General features: G+C 44.3%; 8 protein-coding genes across 8 annotated transcripts in view; 4 read left to right on the top strand and 4 right to left on the bottom strand.

Moving 5' to 3' along the window:
- The window catches only part of LOC126562579 (nuclear migration protein nudC), a 170,565-nt gene extending 152,897 nt beyond the window's left edge, over window positions 1–17,668 (top strand). Inside the window, exon 6 of the mRNA XM_050219128.1 lies at window positions 17,659–17,668. The gene's annotated coding sequence lies outside the window, so the exon portion shown is untranslated. The remainder of the gene's footprint in view (window positions 1–17,658) is intronic.
- LOC126561752 (nucleosome-remodeling factor subunit NURF301-like) overlaps window positions 1–20,572 on the bottom strand; it is a 135,885-nt gene that overhangs the window by 9,456 nt on the left and 105,857 nt on the right. The gene's annotated exons all lie outside the window — the stretch shown is intronic.
- Window positions 1–20,572, bottom strand: part of LOC126563419 (40S ribosomal protein S27) — a 262,225-nt gene that overhangs the window by 139,227 nt on the left and 102,426 nt on the right. The gene's annotated exons all lie outside the window — the stretch shown is intronic.
- Window positions 2,314–3,108, bottom strand: LOC126562916 (cilia- and flagella-associated protein 20-like). The gene is made up of 2 exons (XM_050219516.1): window positions 2,833–3,108; window positions 2,314–2,772 (listed from the first exon to the last, which is right to left on the bottom strand). The coding sequence occupies exons 1-2, from the start codon at window positions 3,106–3,108 to the stop codon at window positions 2,314–2,316; spliced, it is 735 nt and encodes a 244-aa protein (XP_050075473.1).
- On the top strand, window positions 3,852–4,394 carry LOC126563283 (uncharacterized). The gene is made up of 3 exons (XM_050219912.1): window positions 3,852–3,994; window positions 4,061–4,183; window positions 4,259–4,394. The coding sequence occupies exons 1-3, from the start codon at window positions 3,852–3,854 to the stop codon at window positions 4,392–4,394; spliced, it is 402 nt and encodes a 133-aa protein (XP_050075869.1).
- LOC126563143 (monocyte to macrophage differentiation factor) lies at window positions 6,290–8,463 on the bottom strand. The gene is made up of 3 exons (XM_050219768.1): window positions 8,010–8,463; window positions 7,405–7,764; window positions 6,290–6,601 (listed from the first exon to the last, which is right to left on the bottom strand). Exons 1-3 carry the CDS (start codon window positions 8,430–8,432, stop codon window positions 6,290–6,292), a joined length of 1,095 nt encoding a protein of 364 aa, XP_050075725.1. The 5' UTR covers window positions 8,433–8,463.
- LOC126561796 (ATP-dependent RNA helicase DHX33) lies at window positions 12,338–14,549 on the top strand. The gene is made up of 3 exons (XM_050218117.1): window positions 12,338–12,489; window positions 12,572–13,259; window positions 13,327–14,549. The coding sequence occupies exons 1-3, from the start codon at window positions 12,368–12,370 to the stop codon at window positions 14,536–14,538; spliced, it is 2,022 nt and encodes a 673-aa protein (XP_050074074.1). The 5' UTR covers window positions 12,338–12,367; the 3' UTR covers window positions 14,539–14,549.
- On the top strand, window positions 14,755–19,864 carry LOC126565945 (vacuolar protein sorting-associated protein 26B). Its single transcript, XM_050223145.1, has 7 exons — window positions 14,755–14,784; window positions 15,995–16,205; window positions 17,764–17,929; window positions 18,024–18,188; window positions 18,275–18,381; window positions 18,449–19,015; window positions 19,215–19,864. Exons 1-7 carry the CDS (start codon window positions 14,755–14,757, stop codon window positions 19,862–19,864), a joined length of 1,896 nt encoding a protein of 631 aa, XP_050079102.1.

The raw sequence follows: 20,572 nt of genomic DNA, 5'->3' as shown, positions 1-20,572 counted from the left end.
TTGAAATTTTCCTTTCAATCCTGTTGCCTGCAAAGAAAATAAAACAAAACAAACATTAGTTTCTATGCCAGATGTGAGAGCATGATTTGGAAGAACCTAGCAACCAGCAAGAAAACGCGATGCAAAGTTAATTTTTCTACAGCAAGCTATGCTGAGCGTCGGCTTTGCTAGCGTTTCTACACCATTCCGAACACTTTGGAAGGGTAAAATCAAAAATTAATGTTGAAAAACACACACTTTCTTTGTCACTAACGGCATACAAGAGTCTCTTCTAGCATAACTTCCAAGTTTTCCTCAACGCAGCGGAACAACTGATCCAAGCGCTCTCAACACACCACGATGGGGCATTAAATTCCCTACACCACCCGTGCTTCACACCTGCATCCATCACCGAGTTTGTTGATGCATTTTCATCTGGCCAGCGCATAGCGCATGATGCACCAAACACATTTTCCAACCAGCCCTCACTTATCGCTCTTTCGCTACACTGCCAGGCCAGCAATCAGTAGCAAGCTGCACCACACACATTTTATGCCACACGGGCATTATATTAACCATGGCGAGCGAAAAACCTACCTCCCCCGAACTATCGTGCACGGTAGACGGTGCCTCGTACATCCGCTTCCACCAAACAACGAAATTGTCTGCACAATATTATTGCACTTTATTTTCAGCGTGACACATGTCAAAATAGTGGTAAACTTTCTTCCTTTTTCCCAGCCAAAAAACGGAGGCTCGAATCGTTTGCTTCCCTAGGCACTGCTGTGTGCTATCTTTTCGACCCGACTTTGCTCACAGAAGACGCACTTCTGCAGAGCATGACGCGAAGGCCTCGATTGTATGGAAAATTGCGATCATGTACGGCACCTATCAAAGCTCGACGCTGATTGGTCGATGCGTTGGGTCGCCATTTTGACGAACTGCAATCGCCGATGCTCTGGAACAATTTTTAATCCTAAATGCGTCTGGTGTCGTTTTACTATGCGGAATGAATTCAAAACAGTTCCTGCTGCAATTTTCTTATCAATGGATAGTTTTGTAAGCCACAATTTTATGCTAAATATCACATTTTCTCAAATTTTCACTCTAGCTTGCCCATCAGCCAATCACGGAGCAGCTTCTATTGGTCGGTTGCTACACCAGCGCCATCTGTGTGTAACGCGCAGACCACGCATCCAACATTTCTGCATCCCGACCTGTCTTCCCTTTTCCGCTAGCGTCATTAAAGTAAAGATGCGTCTTTTTCTTTGAGAGTTTTGTTTCCCAATCGGTCATATGTTTTTTATTATTAATCAGGCGCAAAATTCACTGATTTTTTCGCTATACTCGGAACGATTAGGCAACGTCGCTCACTGATTGTCCAGAACTAAGCACAAATGTTATTTCCTTTTCTAGCAGCACATCACATTTCACTCTAGGCAAGCGACACTTGTACCGCTAAAGTCTTTTTTCTCACACTAAACGTACTATTCAATCGATCACACTACATACATTACGCAGCTTTGTACACAATTTTTCGTTTTCCATCATCTAGAATCCCTACACGACTGTACACAAAATGCAGGACACACAAAACTTAGAAGCAATTACCGTACCTGCTTGCACATCTTGCTGATGGTTTTGGTTGCGTTTGGCTTTGACATGCCTTGTCAAAGCGTTTCGGTAGGCGCGTAATTTTGGTTTCAGTCAAAATTGAGTTTGGGCACTGTTTGTATACATAATATCACCAGCAGATAAGGTGAATCGATTTTTGCATAAAAAGAAATATTACACAAAAAAATATCACAATAAATTCAGTAGGTTTTAAGAACGTTTCGCAAGAACAATGCGAATTGACAGTTGTCGTACGAATGTGACGTCTGAAAATAGCGCCGCAGGTTAACCGAAATGTCATTCTGGTCAATCAATGTCAAAAGGATAGAAATTTTTTTGGCTTTGCTAAATAAGCGATAGCATGTGCTATCGCGCTTTTGCTAAAGTTATACGAACCACGTGTTTCATGCGGTGGAGCTGCCGGTATAATTGTTTCAAACTCAACATAAATCTTAAGACAATCTTAAAGTACAATTTAAGCGATGAATAAAAGAATCAAATGCTTCCAGTTTTTCAGAAATTCTTGAACCTGAAAATGAAAATTCTTCACCTTTATTTCGAATCTTTTCCTCCAGAACTGATTGAACCGATACTCTGAGTTCAGTTGTTTGAGTTGTGCTAATTTAAAAGTGTAGTTTCTAAAGGAGTGATTTAAAACAAAATCCAACTAATAAACATATTATTACAAAGTTAAGCCCAACAACACTTCATGACATCAATTTAGAGTTCTGTACCAATAGCGCATTCTGCAGGTGCAATAAGCTCATTCTCCAACTGATTTGCCACAGCAGTATTATCTATTGGCGTCGGAGGCCGAACCGTTTCGATTGGCTCATGCGGTATCTTCGCCTGCGCCTTTTGCTGCATCTTTAGCTGCATCATACGATTTGGCCGGACCGGTGGCATCAGTCTCAAGTCGGGCGGTGTCTCATCGTTTGTGTAAAGTTGATCACAGAAGTAAATGCGCTTGATACGCACGTTGGCGTGTATCTGCAGCCGGACCGTCTCGACATAGTTCGTACCGTACGCTCTGCGTGTAAAATCGGCCAAATTGAACTGTATATGATTCCAGCCCGGAGTCAACGACAGGGGCATGGAGGTGCTGAAGTTATCTACCCGCGTGCCGCTCTGATAGTTGGAAAAGCGTAACCGGCGAAGCGATTGTCTATCATCTAAAATCTGTACAGAAAACGGTAAAAAGTAACCATGATCCTTTTCAAAATAATCGCTTTAGCTCACCTGAATTTCGAAGGAAAAGAACTTTTTCATATTTTTCACCAACATCACAAGAAACGGAAGTTTGATTGAGAGCGAAGGGCACGGAGCACAGGGCGCCACCATGTAGGTGGTAGCAACGTTTACACCGGTCAGCTCAAAAGCCAAGGAACGGATATGCTCATCGGTTACGCGCCTGGCGTGGCCATTTTTTGTAAACACATCCCAGATGGAAAGCGGTTTACTACCGGCACTAGTGAACACCGTCACGAATCTATGCTGAAACGCGTTGCGGAACATGATGCCACCACAGATGTCCGAAGAAGAATAAAAAATAGTAATTTAAAAAAACATACTCGTTAGAAACAGCAATACTTGTACTATATAACGCCAAGCTTACAAAACCGTATCGACTATCGAGCAATGTTTGCTACGATGCGATAGTACAATAAAAAGTGTTTTTTATGTAATCGATAAGACAGAACGTCTACTTCGATGCAAACATATACTGCAAAGGTACCGGTCACGTGGTGTAGGTGCTTTTTTGAAACTTACTGTAAGTGTGCTAAAACCACGTGCTTTTGAATCAAACATTTTTCCAATCCCAATTAAAGCAATAATCCTTCGTGATATTATATAAACTGCGCTATAATGATAATAAACAAACAAATCAGTTTGTAAAGGGGAGGCAGAGGGGCTGAGTGCATTATGCAGGAAATAAATCGATAAGCATTTAAAATCGAAAGGTGTTTCCACAAGTATATGAAAACGAAAGCAAAGTTGCCGCCGTCAATCAGAAACGGTTTAGGGCTGATGAGCGTTTTCCAGCTCCCACCTGATTCCATGATTTTCCCCGCCACATTGTGCTGACCTACATTAACCAAACAAATCGATTGCTTTGCCTGCCACTTCGCATATCAGTTGCCATGGAAACGATAACGACGTAGCAAAAGTATGCAAGATTGATATTTTTATGATACGTTTTGGCACAGCAGAGCAGCACCAAAAAACAGCAGCGTTTTCATATCAAATTCGTCACCACAATGGACAGGAGCAACTTTCAGCAGTCACGTAAAAAGCGTCGTGAATCGAAGCGCAAATCGGGCGGCGAGAAGAAGAAACCAAAATCGAGCACGCGCTCGGACGAAAGTCTTCATCCCAGCTACACCAATCTGCAGCCACCATAGTAAGTATAGGTTTGTGCCGCTTTTTGGAGCATGGCTTTTCAAAACAATGCCCTTTACTTTCACAGTTCGGCCGTCTGCCGTCAACGGTATCACGCAAATAATGTGCTGTACGAGAAGCAGTTCAACTACGAGCTGAAGATGCTTGAGCTGATGCAAAATTCAGCCTACGATTCGATGCGGTTCCACCGGTACAGTGTAGCGGACTGACGGAAATATGTGTGTTGAAAACCAAATGTACTATTTACTATTATTTTCTTTGACAGCCACTTTGCCATCACAACACTTTGGCCACCGTTGCACACCAGGAAGGAGATTGAATATGTGTTGGATAAATTTTTCCGCCACTCGGAGCGACAAACACGCCGTTTGCACGAAATTATGAAAGGTCCTGTACACTAATTTTAATCTACCGGCAATTGTTGGCCGCTTTCATGCCAAAGTGGCAAAAAGAATTTAAGTTTAGCTATCAAACCCATTGCCGTAGTTCCAGAAAAGGTTGGGTGGAATATAAAAATGCCTGAAGGATGCAATCTTCATCACAGCCCCAGGTCCCTTTTAAAGCGTTCGGTGTTCTCAAAAGGAAAATAAATTCCCATATATTCAGTTGGTGCACACGAAACCCAACCGTGTTTTCTTTCTGTAGCATTTAGCTAATGCAAATAGCTGCAAAACATTCTATTGAACTGTTGCATTATTTTATTGTATATCGTAACTCGGTTGTTGGAAGAAGGATTTCAAAAATTGAGAACCATTACAACTATTTGTTTCGAGCATTATTTGGCTTTCTTTTTTGTCTGTGTGTGGTAATGTCTGTATGTCCTCTGTCCATTTTAAACATTGTGAAACATTCGTTGGGTTTGGTTTTTGTTTAAGAGATTGGTGGATTGTGTTACTTTTTTTTAAAGATAAATGGTTAAAGTGTTGCCGAAATGGTGATTTGTTTGAAACATTCTACAATCTTTCCATTTGCCTGGAAATACTTTGGTCACATTCGTTAACGATTAAATACTTTTTTTAACTTGTTTTCTTACTGCATTTTTCATGCGACTATTGGGAATTAAAAGGAGAGCAAAACTGGTGGACCATTCAATTTTGTAGTGTTTAATCCAAAGTATTGCTACTCACTTCTACTGCAAAAAGGTGGGATGGCTTTTGGTGATCTTTTTCTACGAGTATTTTTACGGTGAGACCTTTGTGTAGTATTCAACGATATTATTCGATTGGTAAGTGATGAAGCCGAGCATCTCACTAGCGGCTGCATGCGTGGGTTCTTTTGGCTACTAGTTTATCGAAGGTGGTGGATTAACTTTCTATCTTTTATTCTATAAACGATATTCAGACTTCTCTAAAAACGGGTACCACCATTACCACCATTACCGACTGGGTCTTCTCTAACAATAATATCAATATTCGCACTTCTTGATAGAGAGCTCCGATTTTTTGTTGCTTACCGAGCGATATTGGTTTCCTCCGGGTTTTAACTTAAGCTATACGCTTGTTTGCATATTTTGGTACTAAAATTACTATTCGCCTCTTTTTTTTCTGTGTTTGATGAAGCGTTTGCATTTTCTTCCTCAATTCCATGGTTTATTTTCCTGGGTTCTCTCATGAGAAGGAGGAAACGACTACAATAAAAAATAATTGTAACTAAATATAACCATTCCTTACACATGCTACGTATCACAATAGGACAAAAATTATGCTAACCCCACTCCCACTCTAAACGGCGGATATCTGTTGATGACACTTAGGTCTGTCTCGAGCATACGTTTCGTGGTACAACTTAAGAAAAAATGATTCGAGATGAAGGATTGTTTGTTGTTCATCGTTTGAGTATTATTAGCCCTAGAACTTAGGATAGGATTGGAAAAGGTAGCAACAACACAAATTTGAGCAAGCAATAGAAACTTAATCGCAGACATTTAACCTCGTTTTCACTGGTCTATCAATATTTATACTTGTTAAAAATATATATACGTTATTCGTTTCTAAGAAACTTTCCCTTTCCTAAGTGGGTGCGCCTCTTTCCTTTCTTTGTATACACGTGCTTTTATAGGAATATATAGTTCGCCTATTTTCGTCTCAAATTGTCTACACTACACTATACAGCAATAATAAACCAACTACATTTACAAATAATGAACACAAGGATTGAACGAAAACAAACCAAAAAAAAAAAAAAGTTGCTAATTATATCAAGCGAATTGTTCAATTCGTGTGGATGTACCCGTTTTGCACGCTAGAATGGATAAAAAAAGGAAAAAAAACCCTTACTATCACCATTCCCGTTTTGCTTAACCAGTCACCGCCCCAGCCACCGAAGACACGCTGATTCCGCTCGTCCCGTCCGGAAACAGGTGTGTCATGATGGCAAAGTAATGCACCGACGCAGCAAACACCACGAACAGATGCCAGATTGCGTGTGCAAACGGGAAAAACCCGTCCGATTTAAAGAACACGATACCTATAATGTACAGTATTCCGCCAAACTTAAGCTCCGACATTCCAGTAAATTCGTGGCCCCAGAGCACGATCACCATCGATGGGCCGAGTCCGATCACAACGTAAAAGAACGTTTCCAAGCACTTGTATCGTTCGTGGTACATCTGTTGGGAAGAAGCAGAGAGAATTGAATTGAAAATTAGATAAATCTCATCTCTCTAACTGACCTCAGGACTGCAATCAATGGATTTTTTTTTTTTTGTTAAGATCCTGGTCGAAGCTACCTTATCCATAATTATGTTTACGCCAAGATAATGGGAAGGATTACTAGGAAAGCACGAAGGCGGCGAAAAGGGGGATGACTGATAGGAGAGAAGGGACATCAATACATATATGGAAGTGTCTTCCTTCAATGGGCTAGAGCCCAAGAAGGTGACAACGGACCGGATAGTGAGGGAGAGCCAGATGATAACCGGTAAGGAGGCGCGAAACAGATACACACGAAAATTTGCGTTGAACACTGTCCAGTCTGGCCATCGCAGTTGAACCTGGGGAAAACCAGACCAAAGCTACGTATTCCAGGGAAAATTGAACCCAACAACAATACAGCGACTTCAGATAGGAGGGGATCACAGATTTCGGACGATAACCTAACAATCAGATCCAGTGATTTGTTAGTTTTGCTGATAACATAATCAACTTGTGTGTTGAATGAGAGTGGCTCGTCAAGCCACACACCGAGATCCTTTACAGAACGTATTATGTATCACAGAGGGTATACTTGGCACTTGCCGGGACATAGGGCTAGGCTATTCGTACGACACGACATCATTGACGAAGGTTTGGAGGGTCGGACGGACGGACGGACGAGGACACAGGAAAAAAAAAATCTTGACACCATCAGCGTAGAGCAGGGAAGTTGGTAATATGGATAATTTGACTTTTCTAAAGCACTATAACATCTTACCTGCTGGTAGACAATGCCCAGCAATGCCATCACCCAAACACTCCATTTCACCACCGACACAATCTGTGGATGGGTCGTATGACCCAGACTAAGCCACGGATAGTACGAACCGGCAATGAAGATGTAGATCATGGCACGATCGCATCGATGCAGCGCATCCTTTAGCGGACGATTGTGATTACAGTAGCAGACACAGTGGAAGCAGGTCGACACGAAGAATAGCATCGATAGGGCAGCCCCATAGATAACGGCGGCCAGTGTTTGGGCTGGTGTGTGGCTACGATCGTACAGATTTAGCGCAGCATACATCGACGGTAAGACCCAGGTGCCGTGAGTGATTATGTTGGCGATATGTTCAACCTAAAAATAAACCAACAAACACTGTCGTTAAGACTGCTAGAAATCCTCATCGCTTCCAGGGGTTTTCACAAAAGACAAACAGAAAGCATCAATCACTTGCCCTTTTAATCGCGGGCCACTTATCGGAATCTCTACCATAAATCTACTATCACGATCTTCATTCATGACTGATGCGATAAGGAAAGGTACCAGACCAGGCACATGTAGTTATCTCCCCAAACAAATAAACAAACAATACACCTTACCTTTGTTGGAATGTACGCACAGCCTGGTGCAGCACGTGGATTTTTTAGCTGGACCGATTTTAACTGTTCCCACGGTCGTACCGCCGTCAGATCGTACCGTAATCTTAACCAAAACTCAAACACACCGAACAGGTCCGCCTTGCTGGCAGACGCACCAGTCAGCGTGCTGCCGACAGAATTCGGTACACATTCGTCGCCAAGTGGACCGCAGGAGTTCGTCGCGCCGTCGTATCCGCACAGCTTAAAGTCACCGTTGGGTGTGTGTTGAGGCGATGGCGGTTGGCGGGTAAGATGGGCACAAGATTTCGAAGGAGAGTATTGACCCGTACCGTCCAGCGTACGGTTGTAGTTGGCTGCCCCTTGACGGGAATAGGCATCGTTATAGATAGTGGCTCCCGCACGGGATATGAGACCATCTTGCATGTTTGATCCGTGGGGTTGGATTGTTCGGAATGCTAGATTCTAGTCGTGGCAGGAAAATCCCGTTTCTCGGCTTCGCACAGAGCACGAGCTGAAGAAGGTAAAGGAAAAAAGAGGAAAAATTATAAATAAATAACACTTTACACAAGTAAAGCGATATTGAACATGTGCTTCATATGTGGACTCCCGGGAGGATTCGAACGAGATAAGACGTTCGAAGCGTGATAACCGCTCTCTATTTCTGAACCGAAAAATGAACATGGCGCACATACCGCCGACCCTTAAGCGCGATAAACATCCGTGTTTTGTTTACAAATAGAAAAAAATAAAACCGCTTTCAATCAACATACTTCGTTCGACTTGTTTGAATTTTACCTTTCGTTTGCCGGCTAGAAGCTATATTTCAATGCATTTCCTTGCACGTTATCTATCCTCTCGTTCGCTCCTCTTCACCGTAATCTACTTCTGACCATTTTTAATGAGCTGATCGCTTTGCAAATGTTTATGGGAATGCTTGTCCGGGTGGAGATTTTGCAGACATAAATTGGCACAAAAAAAACCCAAAACACCACAATCTACCACCATGCAGTAACAGCATGCTTTTGTACAGTGCGCAAGAAGCAAAACACAAGTTCCGCTTAAGTGACCCATAATGATGATCCTCCCGGGCAAAGGGTACTACTACTGCACACTCTTCTATGGCGCCTTCACGCTGATTAGTCGGCAAATGACGCACGAAATCTTCTCCGCTAATGTTTAATGTTGTTCCGTTGTTCGCAAGTGTGCGGACACGCGGATGTGTTAAACGCCATTAAACATCTGGCGGCGGGCTGCTGCTGCTGAGGGAGAAGAAAAGCGGTGTAAAATCGAGTGATTATCGAACGTTCCGCCGTGTCTTCTTTTCAACGAGATAAGGAGATAAGGAGGTGAAAAAATGTGAGTTAGAAGAGTTTAAAAACCATTTCAGAATCTGGAATACTCTGATAAATATAGTTTTTGTTTCTTTTAAGTCTCTCCTATGGGAAAATCTAAATTATGTTGAAGTAAAACAGATGATCGATGCTTTACAGTCGGCCAAACTTCATCTGATCACCAGAAAGTCCAGAATAAAAGATTGGCAGTGGATGGCCATCGTCCGTAGAGCACGGCTTGTATTGCTAATATTGCTCAGCAAGGATTCGTCTTCCAATTCTTGGGGAACTTAAACCTCCAGTGATGTTAGTCTGGCTTTCTAGACTTCATTATTTTAATACTCTGTACTAAAAGTTCAATCCTCTACAAGTACGAGGATCTTTGCCACAGGTTCATCATTGACACGGCGGGAACTAAAACTAAATTTTTAAACACAATCAAAAAAAAAAGAAAGGTCATCTATTTTTGACACCGCAACAGGCAACTTTCTTCAGACTTGCTCTCCCTCCCCGGCATGCCTCCTGACATTCAAATCCAATTAGGCCAATTACCGGTGTACTGAAAAATGTCGCCCTACAACACTCGCGCCCTGCCACAGCAGTTCGCGGGAAATTGCGAAACCTACCTCAACACACACTCGTCGTCTCAACACCCGGGGTGGTTCTATAAGCCGGTTAGTACCTTTCGCAATCAGCAGGTCTACGCCGGACTGTACTTCTTACCGTTACAGTGCCTAACGACTTCTAACCGCTGCATAGCGATGAGTGTTTATTTTTGGGGTTAGTAAAACAACAACAATCTCGCGCACAACCAGCATGCTCATTTCACTTTTCAATGAACCCACCACCACACCCGAGAAACTATTACTAGCGTGTGTAGAAATCACGGTCACCAGCTGGTCAGTCGGATTGCTCCGTATCACTTCAAGCGACATTGTTGCGAGTAGAGGAGCTTGAATTAAATTACTAAGCTCTTTCCTGAGTTAAGAGGACATCATCAATCACAGGTTCATTGGCACCTGTAACCATGGTAATGTTTGTAAGCCATTCTTTTCGGTGCACTACTGGCAATAGGGGTGTTTGTTGGGCGAAAATATCACACCAATAGCCAACCGCGTGTGAATAGGTGTTATCAATCAATCTAAGCAGTCCAAGCGTTGTTTTGGCGATGGCGGGAGAAAAAATCCAACCAGCATGTGGATTGTGTGTCCTTTCGTTTGTTTCAACATTGATTTGGAACGTGGTGTGCCGTTTACGATAAAAATAGCTTAACGACCAGTCGGAGAATTGGTTTGCAGCACGAACGAACGCGTGATGGACAAATATTCTGCTACCGGTTTGCTATAGTATGTCCTGGGCTGATAGTGTGTAACAACAGGTGGTAACATGATTTCCCGCTTTTTATTTTCCCTTTGCTTTGCGGAAGATAACGCCGACGAGGATATCATTTCAGCTATAAAACTAAAGCCTTTATTAAGTGGGATTCGTGTAAATCTGCACAGATAACGTACGAATAAGGAACCACGTAAGAAAGAAATAAGGGTTAAAGGTTGGTACCGTCTTGGTTTATCGATCTTCGCGTTCATGGCCATGATTTATTAGTCATGGAGTCACACACGTGCAAAGAAGGATGGAAAACCTCCTCCAAGGAAAAAATGCCCTGCTGCACCTGGTGGAACTGGTCGCCCGGTATGCAACAATGCACACTCCGTTTCATTTCGCCTTTGTGAATTAGTTGGTTTCGTTAGTTAACTGGAAGCCACACGCATTACGAGCATCGTTGTTGGGCAGCGTAATTTGCTATCTTGAGTCCGATTATTCAATTACCCATTTTGCCACACGATTGGGAGAACGGTTCGTCTGGGTTCCCAATGCATTATTGGCGTCGGGTTTTGACTCATTCTTTACCGTAACGAAACCCGTGGCTGGTACAAAATTCCGCATGGATAGCTATTCGCACAAAGCAGACAGACACTACACCTGGATAGAAAGATAACTATCTGCTGGCTAATGCAACCTCGCCTCGGGCAACTTCTTGCAACATAATTCACTTGCACTGCACATGAATGAATAAAAAAACACAACTCTCAGCACGGAAAGTAAAACTGCATTCGGGTCGGTCGGTCAGCATGAGCAGCGGTGCTACTTTACGAAATCAGCTCTAAGCCTAACACTTAAATACGAGTTTAAGTAATGGAAAGACTGGGGGGGGCTCTAATTCTCTCTCCACTGCACTGCACATGCACATTTTCAAACTAACCCCGCAATCAGTTTCGTATGCTGCGAATCATTATGCTTGGCTGTTCATGGGAAAAGTAGCACACAACAGATGGGCTTTTTTGCGAAAAGAAGCAAGAAACATGCTACTCCAGTCAGCGAAGAAGGGGTCACATTTTCGTACGCAGTTTACACGAAACATAAACCAACAAGCGAAGGTGCAATCTTCGCTTCTGTTTGATACTAAAACATGTTACCACATTATGCTTACTAAATGCAAGAACATTAACACTTTGTTTAATATTTTTTGGAACACATACTGTTTGCAGGAAACTGACCACGGAAAAGGAGCCAAGCGTGCGCCACGAGAAGAAGTCAACAACCAACGAACGAATGAACGCAAAGTGTGTGGTCTCTGCTGGAAGCTTTTTGACAGCTGGTCAACATACAAAACCAAACAGCCAAAACAAAGCTGAAAATGAATGTTGACGTTTATTTACTGAATGCGGCTATTTTTGTGGGGTCGGTAAAATTAGACAAAAAAGTTTACAAGAACAGTTTGAAAGAATTGGTTTTTCATTTTTTATGCAATTTTGTGTAGGTATTACAAGATTTTGCACTACACCAACGAATGTGCGGTAAAATATTTGAAACGAACTGTTGAACGACCGGCTATAGATGCATACCAACCGCTCAAATGTCATTTTCGGCGGCGTGTTTTGCAATCGCGGCTTGCAAATGTTTACGTCGCGATTCTTGTGATTTTTTGAAATAAAAAAAGTGTTTAGAATAGAAGTGCGACCAACAACGATGGATTCGGGGCTTTCGAGTCGCAATAGCACGCTGGGGAACCAGTACTCCCGTTCTTACATGAAGCAGGAAAATGCAAAACAGCAACGCCACTCGTTACCCATTTACTCGGTGCGCAAATCGTAAGTCCTTTTTACCGGTCTCTCTCGCTCTCCACGCGGTTACCCAAAACAATGAATAATCACTTTCCGGTTCGTCTCGTAGCTTGATGGAAATGGTACGAAAGTCTACCACCATAATCGTACTGGGTGAAACGGGTAGCGGCAAAACGACACAGATGCCACAATTTATCTACGAAGCTGGACTGAACGGCGATAAAACGATTGCCATCACACAGCCCCGGCGTGTGGCAGCGATTACAGTGGCGAAGTGGGTTGCAATGGAGATGGGCAGCAATCTGGGAGATGTTGTCGGTTATACGGTACGATTTGAGGACATGACATCGCAAAACACACAGATCAAGTACATGACCGATGGTATACTGTGTCGTGAGGCACTTTCCGACCGGCAGCTACGCAACTACAACGTGATCATACTGGATGAGGTACACGAGCGCACCGTGGCAACGGATGTGTTGCTGGGTGTGGTGAAAAAGGCACAACAAATACGTGCGCTGAAGCGTATGCCCCCACTTAAGGTGATTATTATGTCGGCCACAATGGATTGTGATCATTTTGCGAGCTACTTCAACGATTGTCCGATCGTGTATCTGCAAGGCCGTACGTACCAGGTAAAGGTTTACCAGATGGTCGAAAAAATGCACTACATCGAGGCGTGTCTGAAGACCGTGGTAGAGATACATCAGACGCAACCTGCTGGAGACATACTGGTATTTCTTACCGGACAGGAAGAGATTGACGCAACCGTTAACAAAATGCGCCGTTTAGCTAAGGTAGGCCCTTAAGGTAGTGAATGTCTATAACCTTATGTGATTAATCAAAGAGAATCGCAAATTTCAGAGCTTTTCTTCAGATCTTCCAAAGCTGGCCGTTTATCCAATGTATGCCGCGTTGCCCCAAACGCAACAGCTGGACGTTTTCAATCCAGCTCCATCGAACGTTCGGAAAGTTATCTTTGCGACCAACATCGCCGAAACGTCCATTACCATTAACGGTATCCGGTACGTGGTCGATTGCGGACGAGCCAAGGTCCGTTCGTACGATCCCATCACCGGTATGGATATGTTGAAAGTGGCTTGGATATCACAAGCACAAGCCCACCAACGCACCGGACGAGCGGGTCGTATAAACGATGGAGTTTGTTTCCGAACATACTCCAAGGAAGCGTACGAACATTTGGATAAGATGACCGCGCCGGAAATCCTACGCTGCAACCTGTCCGCCACCATCCTCAATCTGCTCGTGATGGGTGTCAACTATAAAGAGTTTGATTTCATAGACAAACCACCGGAAGAGGCAATTATAGGTGCCTTGCTAGAGCTGAAAGCATTGAATGCAATTTCGTCGGTAGAGAATCCCATACTGACCGCACTCGGTGGCAAGATGGCACGCTTTCCGCTCGATCCCAAATACTCCAAGATGTTGCTTTCGGCTCCAAAATTCGGCTGCCTGGAGGAAATCCTCACGATCATTGCGATGCTCTCGGGGGAGAACATCTTTACCAACAGTGCACAAAAGCGTGAACAGATGCTGATTGCACATTCGAAGTTTTACGACAAATCGGGCGATCACATTACGCTGCTGAACGTGTTTAACGAGTTTAAAACGAAAACCAAACCGAAGATGTGGTGCTTTGACAATTTTCTGCACGAACGTAACCTTACCCATGCGGCCTCGATCCGCGAGCAGCTGAGCGAAATATGTAAAGCGCTTGACATTCCGAGCAGCTCGTGCGGAGCCGATACGACACCGGTGGCCAAATGTTTGCTGACGGGACTGTTCGCCAACATTGCCACCAAGCAACCGGACCATCTTTACCTTACCTCGACCAGCGGACTGAAGGCGCGCATTCATCCATCGAGTTCGATTTGTGGCAAACTGCGACCGCCGGTTGTGATCTATACGGAGCTGGTAGCGACGCGGCTAAACTATCTAAGGAACGTGACCGAAATCGATCCGGCATGGATCGATGAAGTTGTGCCAAATGTGAACCTACGCCCAACGAAAGCTCTTAGCGAGCACAATTATCGAGCGTATCAATCACACAAATGAATACTGCGAAAGTATTCGGTTAGATTAGTGTGGACTAATTTACCTGGTAAAGTAGAAACGATGAGCTGAGCGTTCCGTACTTAGTTCAATTAAATTGTACATTCAACATGCATTTTATTGCATTTTCTTTTTCTGTAAAATACATTTATTCTGGAATAATTTGAATTAAAAATTGAATTTCTCGAAGCGCCGTTATTCAAAAAAGGGAATAAATAAATGTGGCAACTGTCCTACCCCGTTGATCCGGTGAGTTTGGCAGCTAACGTCAAAAGTGACAGCGGTCGTCAATTTATGCTAATTGGGTAAAAAAATTAATCACGAACGAAAACGAAGAAAGACACGACACGAACGAACGGACGGGTCTAGGCGGCGCGGAACAGTATCGAAAAAAGCAAATTATTCTCATTGCTTCCATCAGAAACCGGGGAAAGCCTTTTTCCAAATCCGCGTGTGAGTGTGAAACATTGCAATTTCACATGCATTGTGCGTCCGGTGTGCGGTACGTGCTTATATAATACAATCTTGACGAGCGAATCTCCGTCCTCGGGCATCCAGAACGTCGCCGCCGTCGTCCGTCGTCTAGTAGTGCTGCTGGTTACAGCCTGTTCTTAGTGGGGCGAGGTGGTGCTGCATAATCCACAATACTTTTCCTGCTGGTGCATCCCGATTGAAGCAAAAGTGAAAAACTACTCGCTCGTTACGGTCGCTGCTGGTGCGCTCAACGTGTACGGGTAATAAAGTACGATCGTGTACGAGGTGCAGTTGCTGCGGACGGAAGTGGCAGGAAACCGCAGACCGCTGCTGCTATCTCTTCCCCCACCACCTTTTCTCTTTATACGGGGTAAAGTGCGGAAGAACGGAAGCCGCATCAAACACTCCAGTTCGTGGCCGGAAGTGGTGTTCTGTGGGGGGTTTGTCACCACCGTTAATTGGAAGCAAAAAAGCGGTGTGTAAAGCCCTTGCAGTGTTCCGCACGAACAGCTTTCACAGAGCGGATTGATGCGGAGTGCTTGTGTGTGTGCGTGCGTGTGTAAGCGTGTATGTTTGTTGTGCTTGCAGTTCCAGCAGCATTAGCAGCAGCATAGAGTGAACCTTTCAGGACTGGCCAAATCTTAATCGATTGTTCTGGCTGTTAACTAAGTTACGTTTTACTGCCCATATCCCAGTCAAGTGATAAGAAACGGAAGTTGAACGGAGAAGCGTAAAGTAGCAGGGTGCAAACTGGTGCGATTAGGGAGAGTGGTCAGACAGACAAGCGGGATTTATCGCAAAAACACACAACTTGCAACGCTGTTCACGTTTCGCGGGCGCAGGAAAAACATCCCATTTCGCCACAATCATGGTAAGCCATATATATATAATTTTTTTTCAATGGGAAACACTGGTGGCTAATCTATAGATCGTGTGCCGTTTTTCATGATGATAACAATGTTCGATCTTTCTTTGCTTCCAATAGAATTTTCTCCGTTTCGGTCAGTCGGCTGACATCGACATTTTGCTCGACGGATCGGAAAATCGTCAGCAGGCGGAAATCAAAACAGAGGATGGCAAGAAGGACAAGCACCTGCTGTACTACGATGGCGAAACGGTGGGCGGAAAGGTGAACATAACGTTGAAAAAGCCGGGCAGCAAACTGGAACACCAGGGTATCAAAATCGAGCTTATCGGTAAGTGTGCCTACCACTCGTTGTAGGGATGCGCAACCCAACAGCCAATTTTGTGGCATACGAAACTCAAACAAGTCCGTCTCGACGCCACCCCGAGCCATGGTCCGATATGGGACGGACGTGTGGATCGAGCAAATTATGAAATTTTTAGCACGGATCTAAATGTGGGCCTACATTGTTAGCGATTTTTCCGCTGCGACAGTAGCACAGCTCGTGTAGAATATTTTTGAATCTGTTATAATGTCGCCGTACACTCGTACGTTTTCATTCTGGTTGTCTTTACAATAATTATTATCTGTAGCTTAAAGGTTCTCGATTCATATAAGGGAATGATAGAATCCCTTTGGGGGAATGTTTCAAATAGACAGGAGAATATGGCATGTCCGTTGTAGAACTTTGCAATCACATAGTGGAATTTTGCATTCACCGAGAGGAAATTTTGCATTCCATTAAGTGATTCAAAATTTTCATGATATGGATTGAAATCCTATATCAGTTTGAAATCTCGTCGAAGGAAAAAGATGATTTTTTTAATAAATTTGAATGGAAATTTTCCACAAAAATGTAAAAATAACTCAACAAGCATCCCTAGACCACCGGGGAGAAAGAGAACAAGTTTGGATAGACTAAACTGCGCGGAGAAGCTTTTTTTCACATGTACTACTGGGAGAACATTCATTAATGTTGTGACTATTGATTCATAACTACAGCACAATAAAAAATCGAGGAAAGCATTAACTTGAGCGCATCGCCGCTATACGCTGTTTGTTTAGGTAAAATGACCGCTGCCAGTTGAACTATTTGCGACAATTCGGTTGCGGTTTTCTGTCGTAAGATTCTACATCGCCGAAAAATATCAAACCCAAATGTGATGTTTTTGTGTGGAGTTTGCGATTTGATAACGGGAAAGTAGCGGCGGGAAAATCACTAACAAAGTAGGCGAGCCCAAAGAATTCACGGTCATATTCACGCTGCGCTGCTGCGTGTGTGAATTGGTAAAGTGGTATGTTTCAGTTTCGAGCCAAAGGGTGAGATAAAACTGATTGCAAACGTACGTACGATAGCAGGACAGATTCGTGGATTAGATTTAGATATCAATCCGATCGTATGTTCCCATATTTCGCATGTTCGCTACTTGTTCCCTCCAACCCGAAACGGACATTTCGGATAAATTATCGCTGCCTGACGTCTATTCGTTTGAAGAATTCTTATCACAAACAGCAAACATCGAACAGTTTATACTACACCGAGCAGCAACCGAGGGTCACATTTTATCAATTTGTTGGCTTTCTCCACTAGCGAGAAGAAGGCGGTGTATTAAACTCACACACACAGACAAAAATTAACAAACCCTCCCCCTTTTAGGTGGGGCTGCCTCCCTCTTCCAAGGGAGAATTCCAAGAGCGTGCCCGAGTCCCTAGATTGTTCAATTTAAGGGTGGTACTACGACCATCGATCGAATGAATAATAAATAAAGCTGCGTGCTTCGGTCGGGTTTCTGCTGCTGCTGCTGCTGCTGCTTCTACTAAATCATTTCGTTACGGTCATTCATTTGCAGGTCAAATTGAATTGTATTACGATCGCGGCAATCATCACGACTTCCTGAGCCTCGTGCGAGAATTGGCCCGGCCGGGCGATCTCATCCAGAACACGTCATATCCGTTCGAGTTTGCGAACGTCGAGAAACCGTACGAGGTGTACGTCGGATCGAATGTCCGATTACGGTACGGGATTTTTCTTGCTGTTTGACAGATCAGTTCACTTTTCAGTGCACACTTGGTTCCTGACTTACCTCTGTTCTATGGTGTGTTTTTACAGATATTTCCTGCGGGTTACAATTGTTCGTCGCCTGAGTGATATCGTGCGGGAAGTGGATATTGCAGTGCATACGCTCTCGAGCTATCCGGACACGAACAGTCCGATTAAGATGGAGGTCGGCATCGAGGACTGCTTGCACATCGAGTTTGAGTACAACAAGAGCAAGTGAGTATTGTGGGCGCGAATGCGAATGCATCCGCCACGTTTACGAGCACGCTTTTAATTCACGAAATGCGTCCTTCCTCTAATAGGTACCACTTAAAGGATGTGATTGTGGGCAAAATTTATTTCCTACTGGTGCGCATCAAGATCAAACACATGGAAATAGCGATCATCAAACGGGAACAGACCGGTTCGGGTGAGTTTGCAATTTGCGCGTTTATTTTGTCTCCTTCTCGATCGTTTTTAATCCATCCCGCCCACAGGACCTAACATGTACACCGAGAACGAAATTATCGCCAAGTACGAAATCATGGACGGTTCACCGGTGAAGGGTGAAAGCATACCGATACGCGTGTTTCTCGCCGGTTACGATCTCACCGTAACGATGCGCGAGATTAACAAGAAGTTTTCGGTGCGCTACTTCCTGAATCTGGTGCTAATTGACACCGAGGATCGGCGGTACTTCAAACAGCAAGAAATCACGCTCTGGCGCAAGGCGGAGAAGACGCGCAAATCATTAACACCGTCGCAAGCAGCTGCGATTGCGGCAGCGCAGGGTGGTGCCGCCGGTGCCGGATTGATGCCGGGGCAGCTGACAGCGGTGACCGGTTCGAGCAATAATCCGCACATACCTCATCATCTGGTTGGGCAGGGTACGACGAGTTCGCTCGGCACGAAGGAACTACCGTCCAGTACGGCTGGTCCGGCGGGTGTTGGTGGAACCGGTTTGCTTGGGGATGGTAGTGCGGATGAGGATAGTACCGGCATGAAGCGATCAGACGATTCCAATCCAATTATGGGACTGTTTACGGAAGACAATTCACAAGCTGGTAAGCAATGAAGTAGTGATACAGTGGTGATGGGTGGTTCGGAGATTAATGACGGCTCCGGAACCGATTCTGCTTATTTCTGGAGCCAGTCGGAACTGGCGCTGGACCCGAATGACCCCTGGATCACCAGGGTACATTCGGTTGATGTGTGTGTACGTGTGTGTTGAAATCAATATTTCGTGCTTGTCATACTTTGTAGATCTACGACCTAAGCCGGCAGTGCGACAACGCAGCGACGATGCAAACGAAACAGCTGGAGAAAATAATTCCCGGTCGGTAAATAGCAATTTGAAGCCCGGCGAGATGCCTCTGCATGTCGAACCGGACGAAGATTCGCTAACGACCCAGCAGCAGCAACAGTCGCAGCAAACACAACAGACCCAGCCAGGGTTGCAGCAACAGCACCTTCACCGGGAGGCCGGTGACGGTGCCGCCTCAATATCGCAAACGACTGACGAAGAAACATCCTCCCTATTCGATGCGAACGATTTGAGCTTCAATGCGGCCAGTAGCACCAATCCGACAGTAGCGGCCGCCACATCAACGATCGTTAGCGATCCAACATCGTCGCCTACGGTTGGTAGCACGATAACGAAACCGCTGCTTTCGGAGGAACCGCCGGCTGACGATGAGATGATACTGCCCGCTAGTAGCAGGGTCGTTGAAGAGCCAGAAAATGATTCTCTGCCACCGGAAGTGACGAGTACGGAGATGAATGATGCAAGCAGCACTACTACGAGCCCATTGCCGGCAGCAGTGTCGGCGGCGACGGCCGTAACGAGCTCTGTCTCAACGCCACCACCACTGGCGGCAAAACCGGTAAAACCTCGGAAGCCTGTGCTCGAGTAAAGAAGAAATCATGCTGTGTGGATGCAATCGGCTGTTCCTTTGCACGAGTGGAACATAAGGAGCCAAATGTATGGTGGTGATAAGGTGATAATGATGATTATGGAAGAAAAACAACAAACAAACACACATTTCGAGCACCATTTTAAAAAGGAGCAGCAAAGTGGATAAAAGAGGATGAAAGAGAGTGGTACGTACTAATGTGTGGGGTAGAATATATATTATGGAAATTTTTCTTTTTTTTTTATTGTTATTAGAAAACAAATGATTGATTCCTAAATCCAAACTTAAAAATGCATATAACATCCGATATGCGACTGATTGCAACAAAATAGAAACATTCACACCAATTGTGAGCGAAAAACTAAGAATGTTGAGCTTTTGAAACGAACGTGTAGTAATCCACACCAGGGAATAAGAAAACCGTTAAAAGCTGTAGTATAGGGACTAAACTAAAGAGGAAAAAGTTAGATGAGCATTATACTTTCGGAAAATAGGAAAGTGTTGAACAGTGTGCGTTTGTTGGTAGGCAAAACGATCCACCCGAGGTGGATTTCGAAGGAATCATTTTCGAATCGATCATTAGTGCAAAGCGCGTGGCAAATATGTGCTCCGTGGTACGGTTATTAATGGCGTACTTTCGTATACTTCTCACAATACAATTCACCAAATTTATCAAAATGCCCTCTGTGTAGCCTGTGCAGGCAGCCC

Source organism: Anopheles maculipalpis, chromosome 3RL (genome assembly GCF_943734695.1).
Source record: "Anopheles maculipalpis chromosome 3RL, idAnoMacuDA_375_x, whole genome shotgun sequence".
Classification (NCBI taxonomy): domain Eukaryota; kingdom Metazoa; phylum Arthropoda; class Insecta; order Diptera; family Culicidae; genus Anopheles; species Anopheles maculipalpis.
This window is presented reverse-complemented; position numbering and strand designations above follow the sequence as displayed.

Excerpts from the sequence above, each read along its gene's own strand:
- LOC126562916 (XM_050219516.1), bottom strand. The coding sequence starts at position 3,108 with ATGTTCCGCAACGCGTTTCAGCATAGATTCGTGACGGTGTTCACTAGT. Across the intron at positions 2,773-2,832 it reads TCTTTTCCTTCGAAATTCAG|ATTTTAGATGATAGACAATC; the intron begins GTGAGCTAAAGC and ends TTTTCTGTACAG.
- LOC126563283 (XM_050219912.1), top strand. The coding sequence starts at position 3,852 with ATGGACAGGAGCAACTTTCAGCAGTCACGTAAAAAGCGTCGTGAATCG. Across the intron at positions 3,995-4,060 it reads ACCAATCTGCAGCCACCATA|TTCGGCCGTCTGCCGTCAAC; the intron begins GTAAGTATAGGT and ends TTACTTTCACAG. Across the intron at positions 4,184-4,258 it reads GATTCGATGCGGTTCCACCG|CCACTTTGCCATCACAACAC; the intron begins GTACAGTGTAGC and ends TTTCTTTGACAG.
- LOC126563143 (XM_050219768.1), bottom strand. The coding sequence starts at position 8,432 with ATGCAAGATGGTCTCATATCCCGTGCGGGAGCCACTATCTATAACGAT. Across the intron at positions 7,765-8,009 it reads GTGCGTACATTCCAACAAAG|GTTGAACATATCGCCAACAT; the intron begins GTAAGGTGTATT and ends GTTTATTTTTAG. Across the intron at positions 6,602-7,404 it reads TGGGCATTGTCTACCAGCAG|ATGTACCACGAACGATACAA; the intron begins GTAAGATGTTAT and ends TCTTCCCAACAG.
- LOC126561796 (XM_050218117.1), top strand. The coding sequence starts at position 12,368 with ATGGATTCGGGGCTTTCGAGTCGCAATAGCACGCTGGGGAACCAGTAC. Across the intron at positions 12,490-12,571 it reads ATTTACTCGGTGCGCAAATC|CTTGATGGAAATGGTACGAA; the intron begins GTAAGTCCTTTT and ends TTCGTCTCGTAG. Across the intron at positions 13,260-13,326 it reads AAATGCGCCGTTTAGCTAAG|AGCTTTTCTTCAGATCTTCC; the intron begins GTAGGCCCTTAA and ends CGCAAATTTCAG.
- LOC126565945 (XM_050223145.1), top strand. The coding sequence starts at position 14,755 with ATGTGGCAACTGTCCTACCCCGTTGATCCG. Across the intron at positions 16,206-17,763 it reads TATCAAAATCGAGCTTATCG|GTCAAATTGAATTGTATTAC; the intron begins GTAAGTGTGCCT and ends ATTCATTTGCAG. Across the intron at positions 17,930-18,023 it reads GGATCGAATGTCCGATTACG|ATATTTCCTGCGGGTTACAA; the intron begins GTACGGGATTTT and ends GTGTTTTTACAG.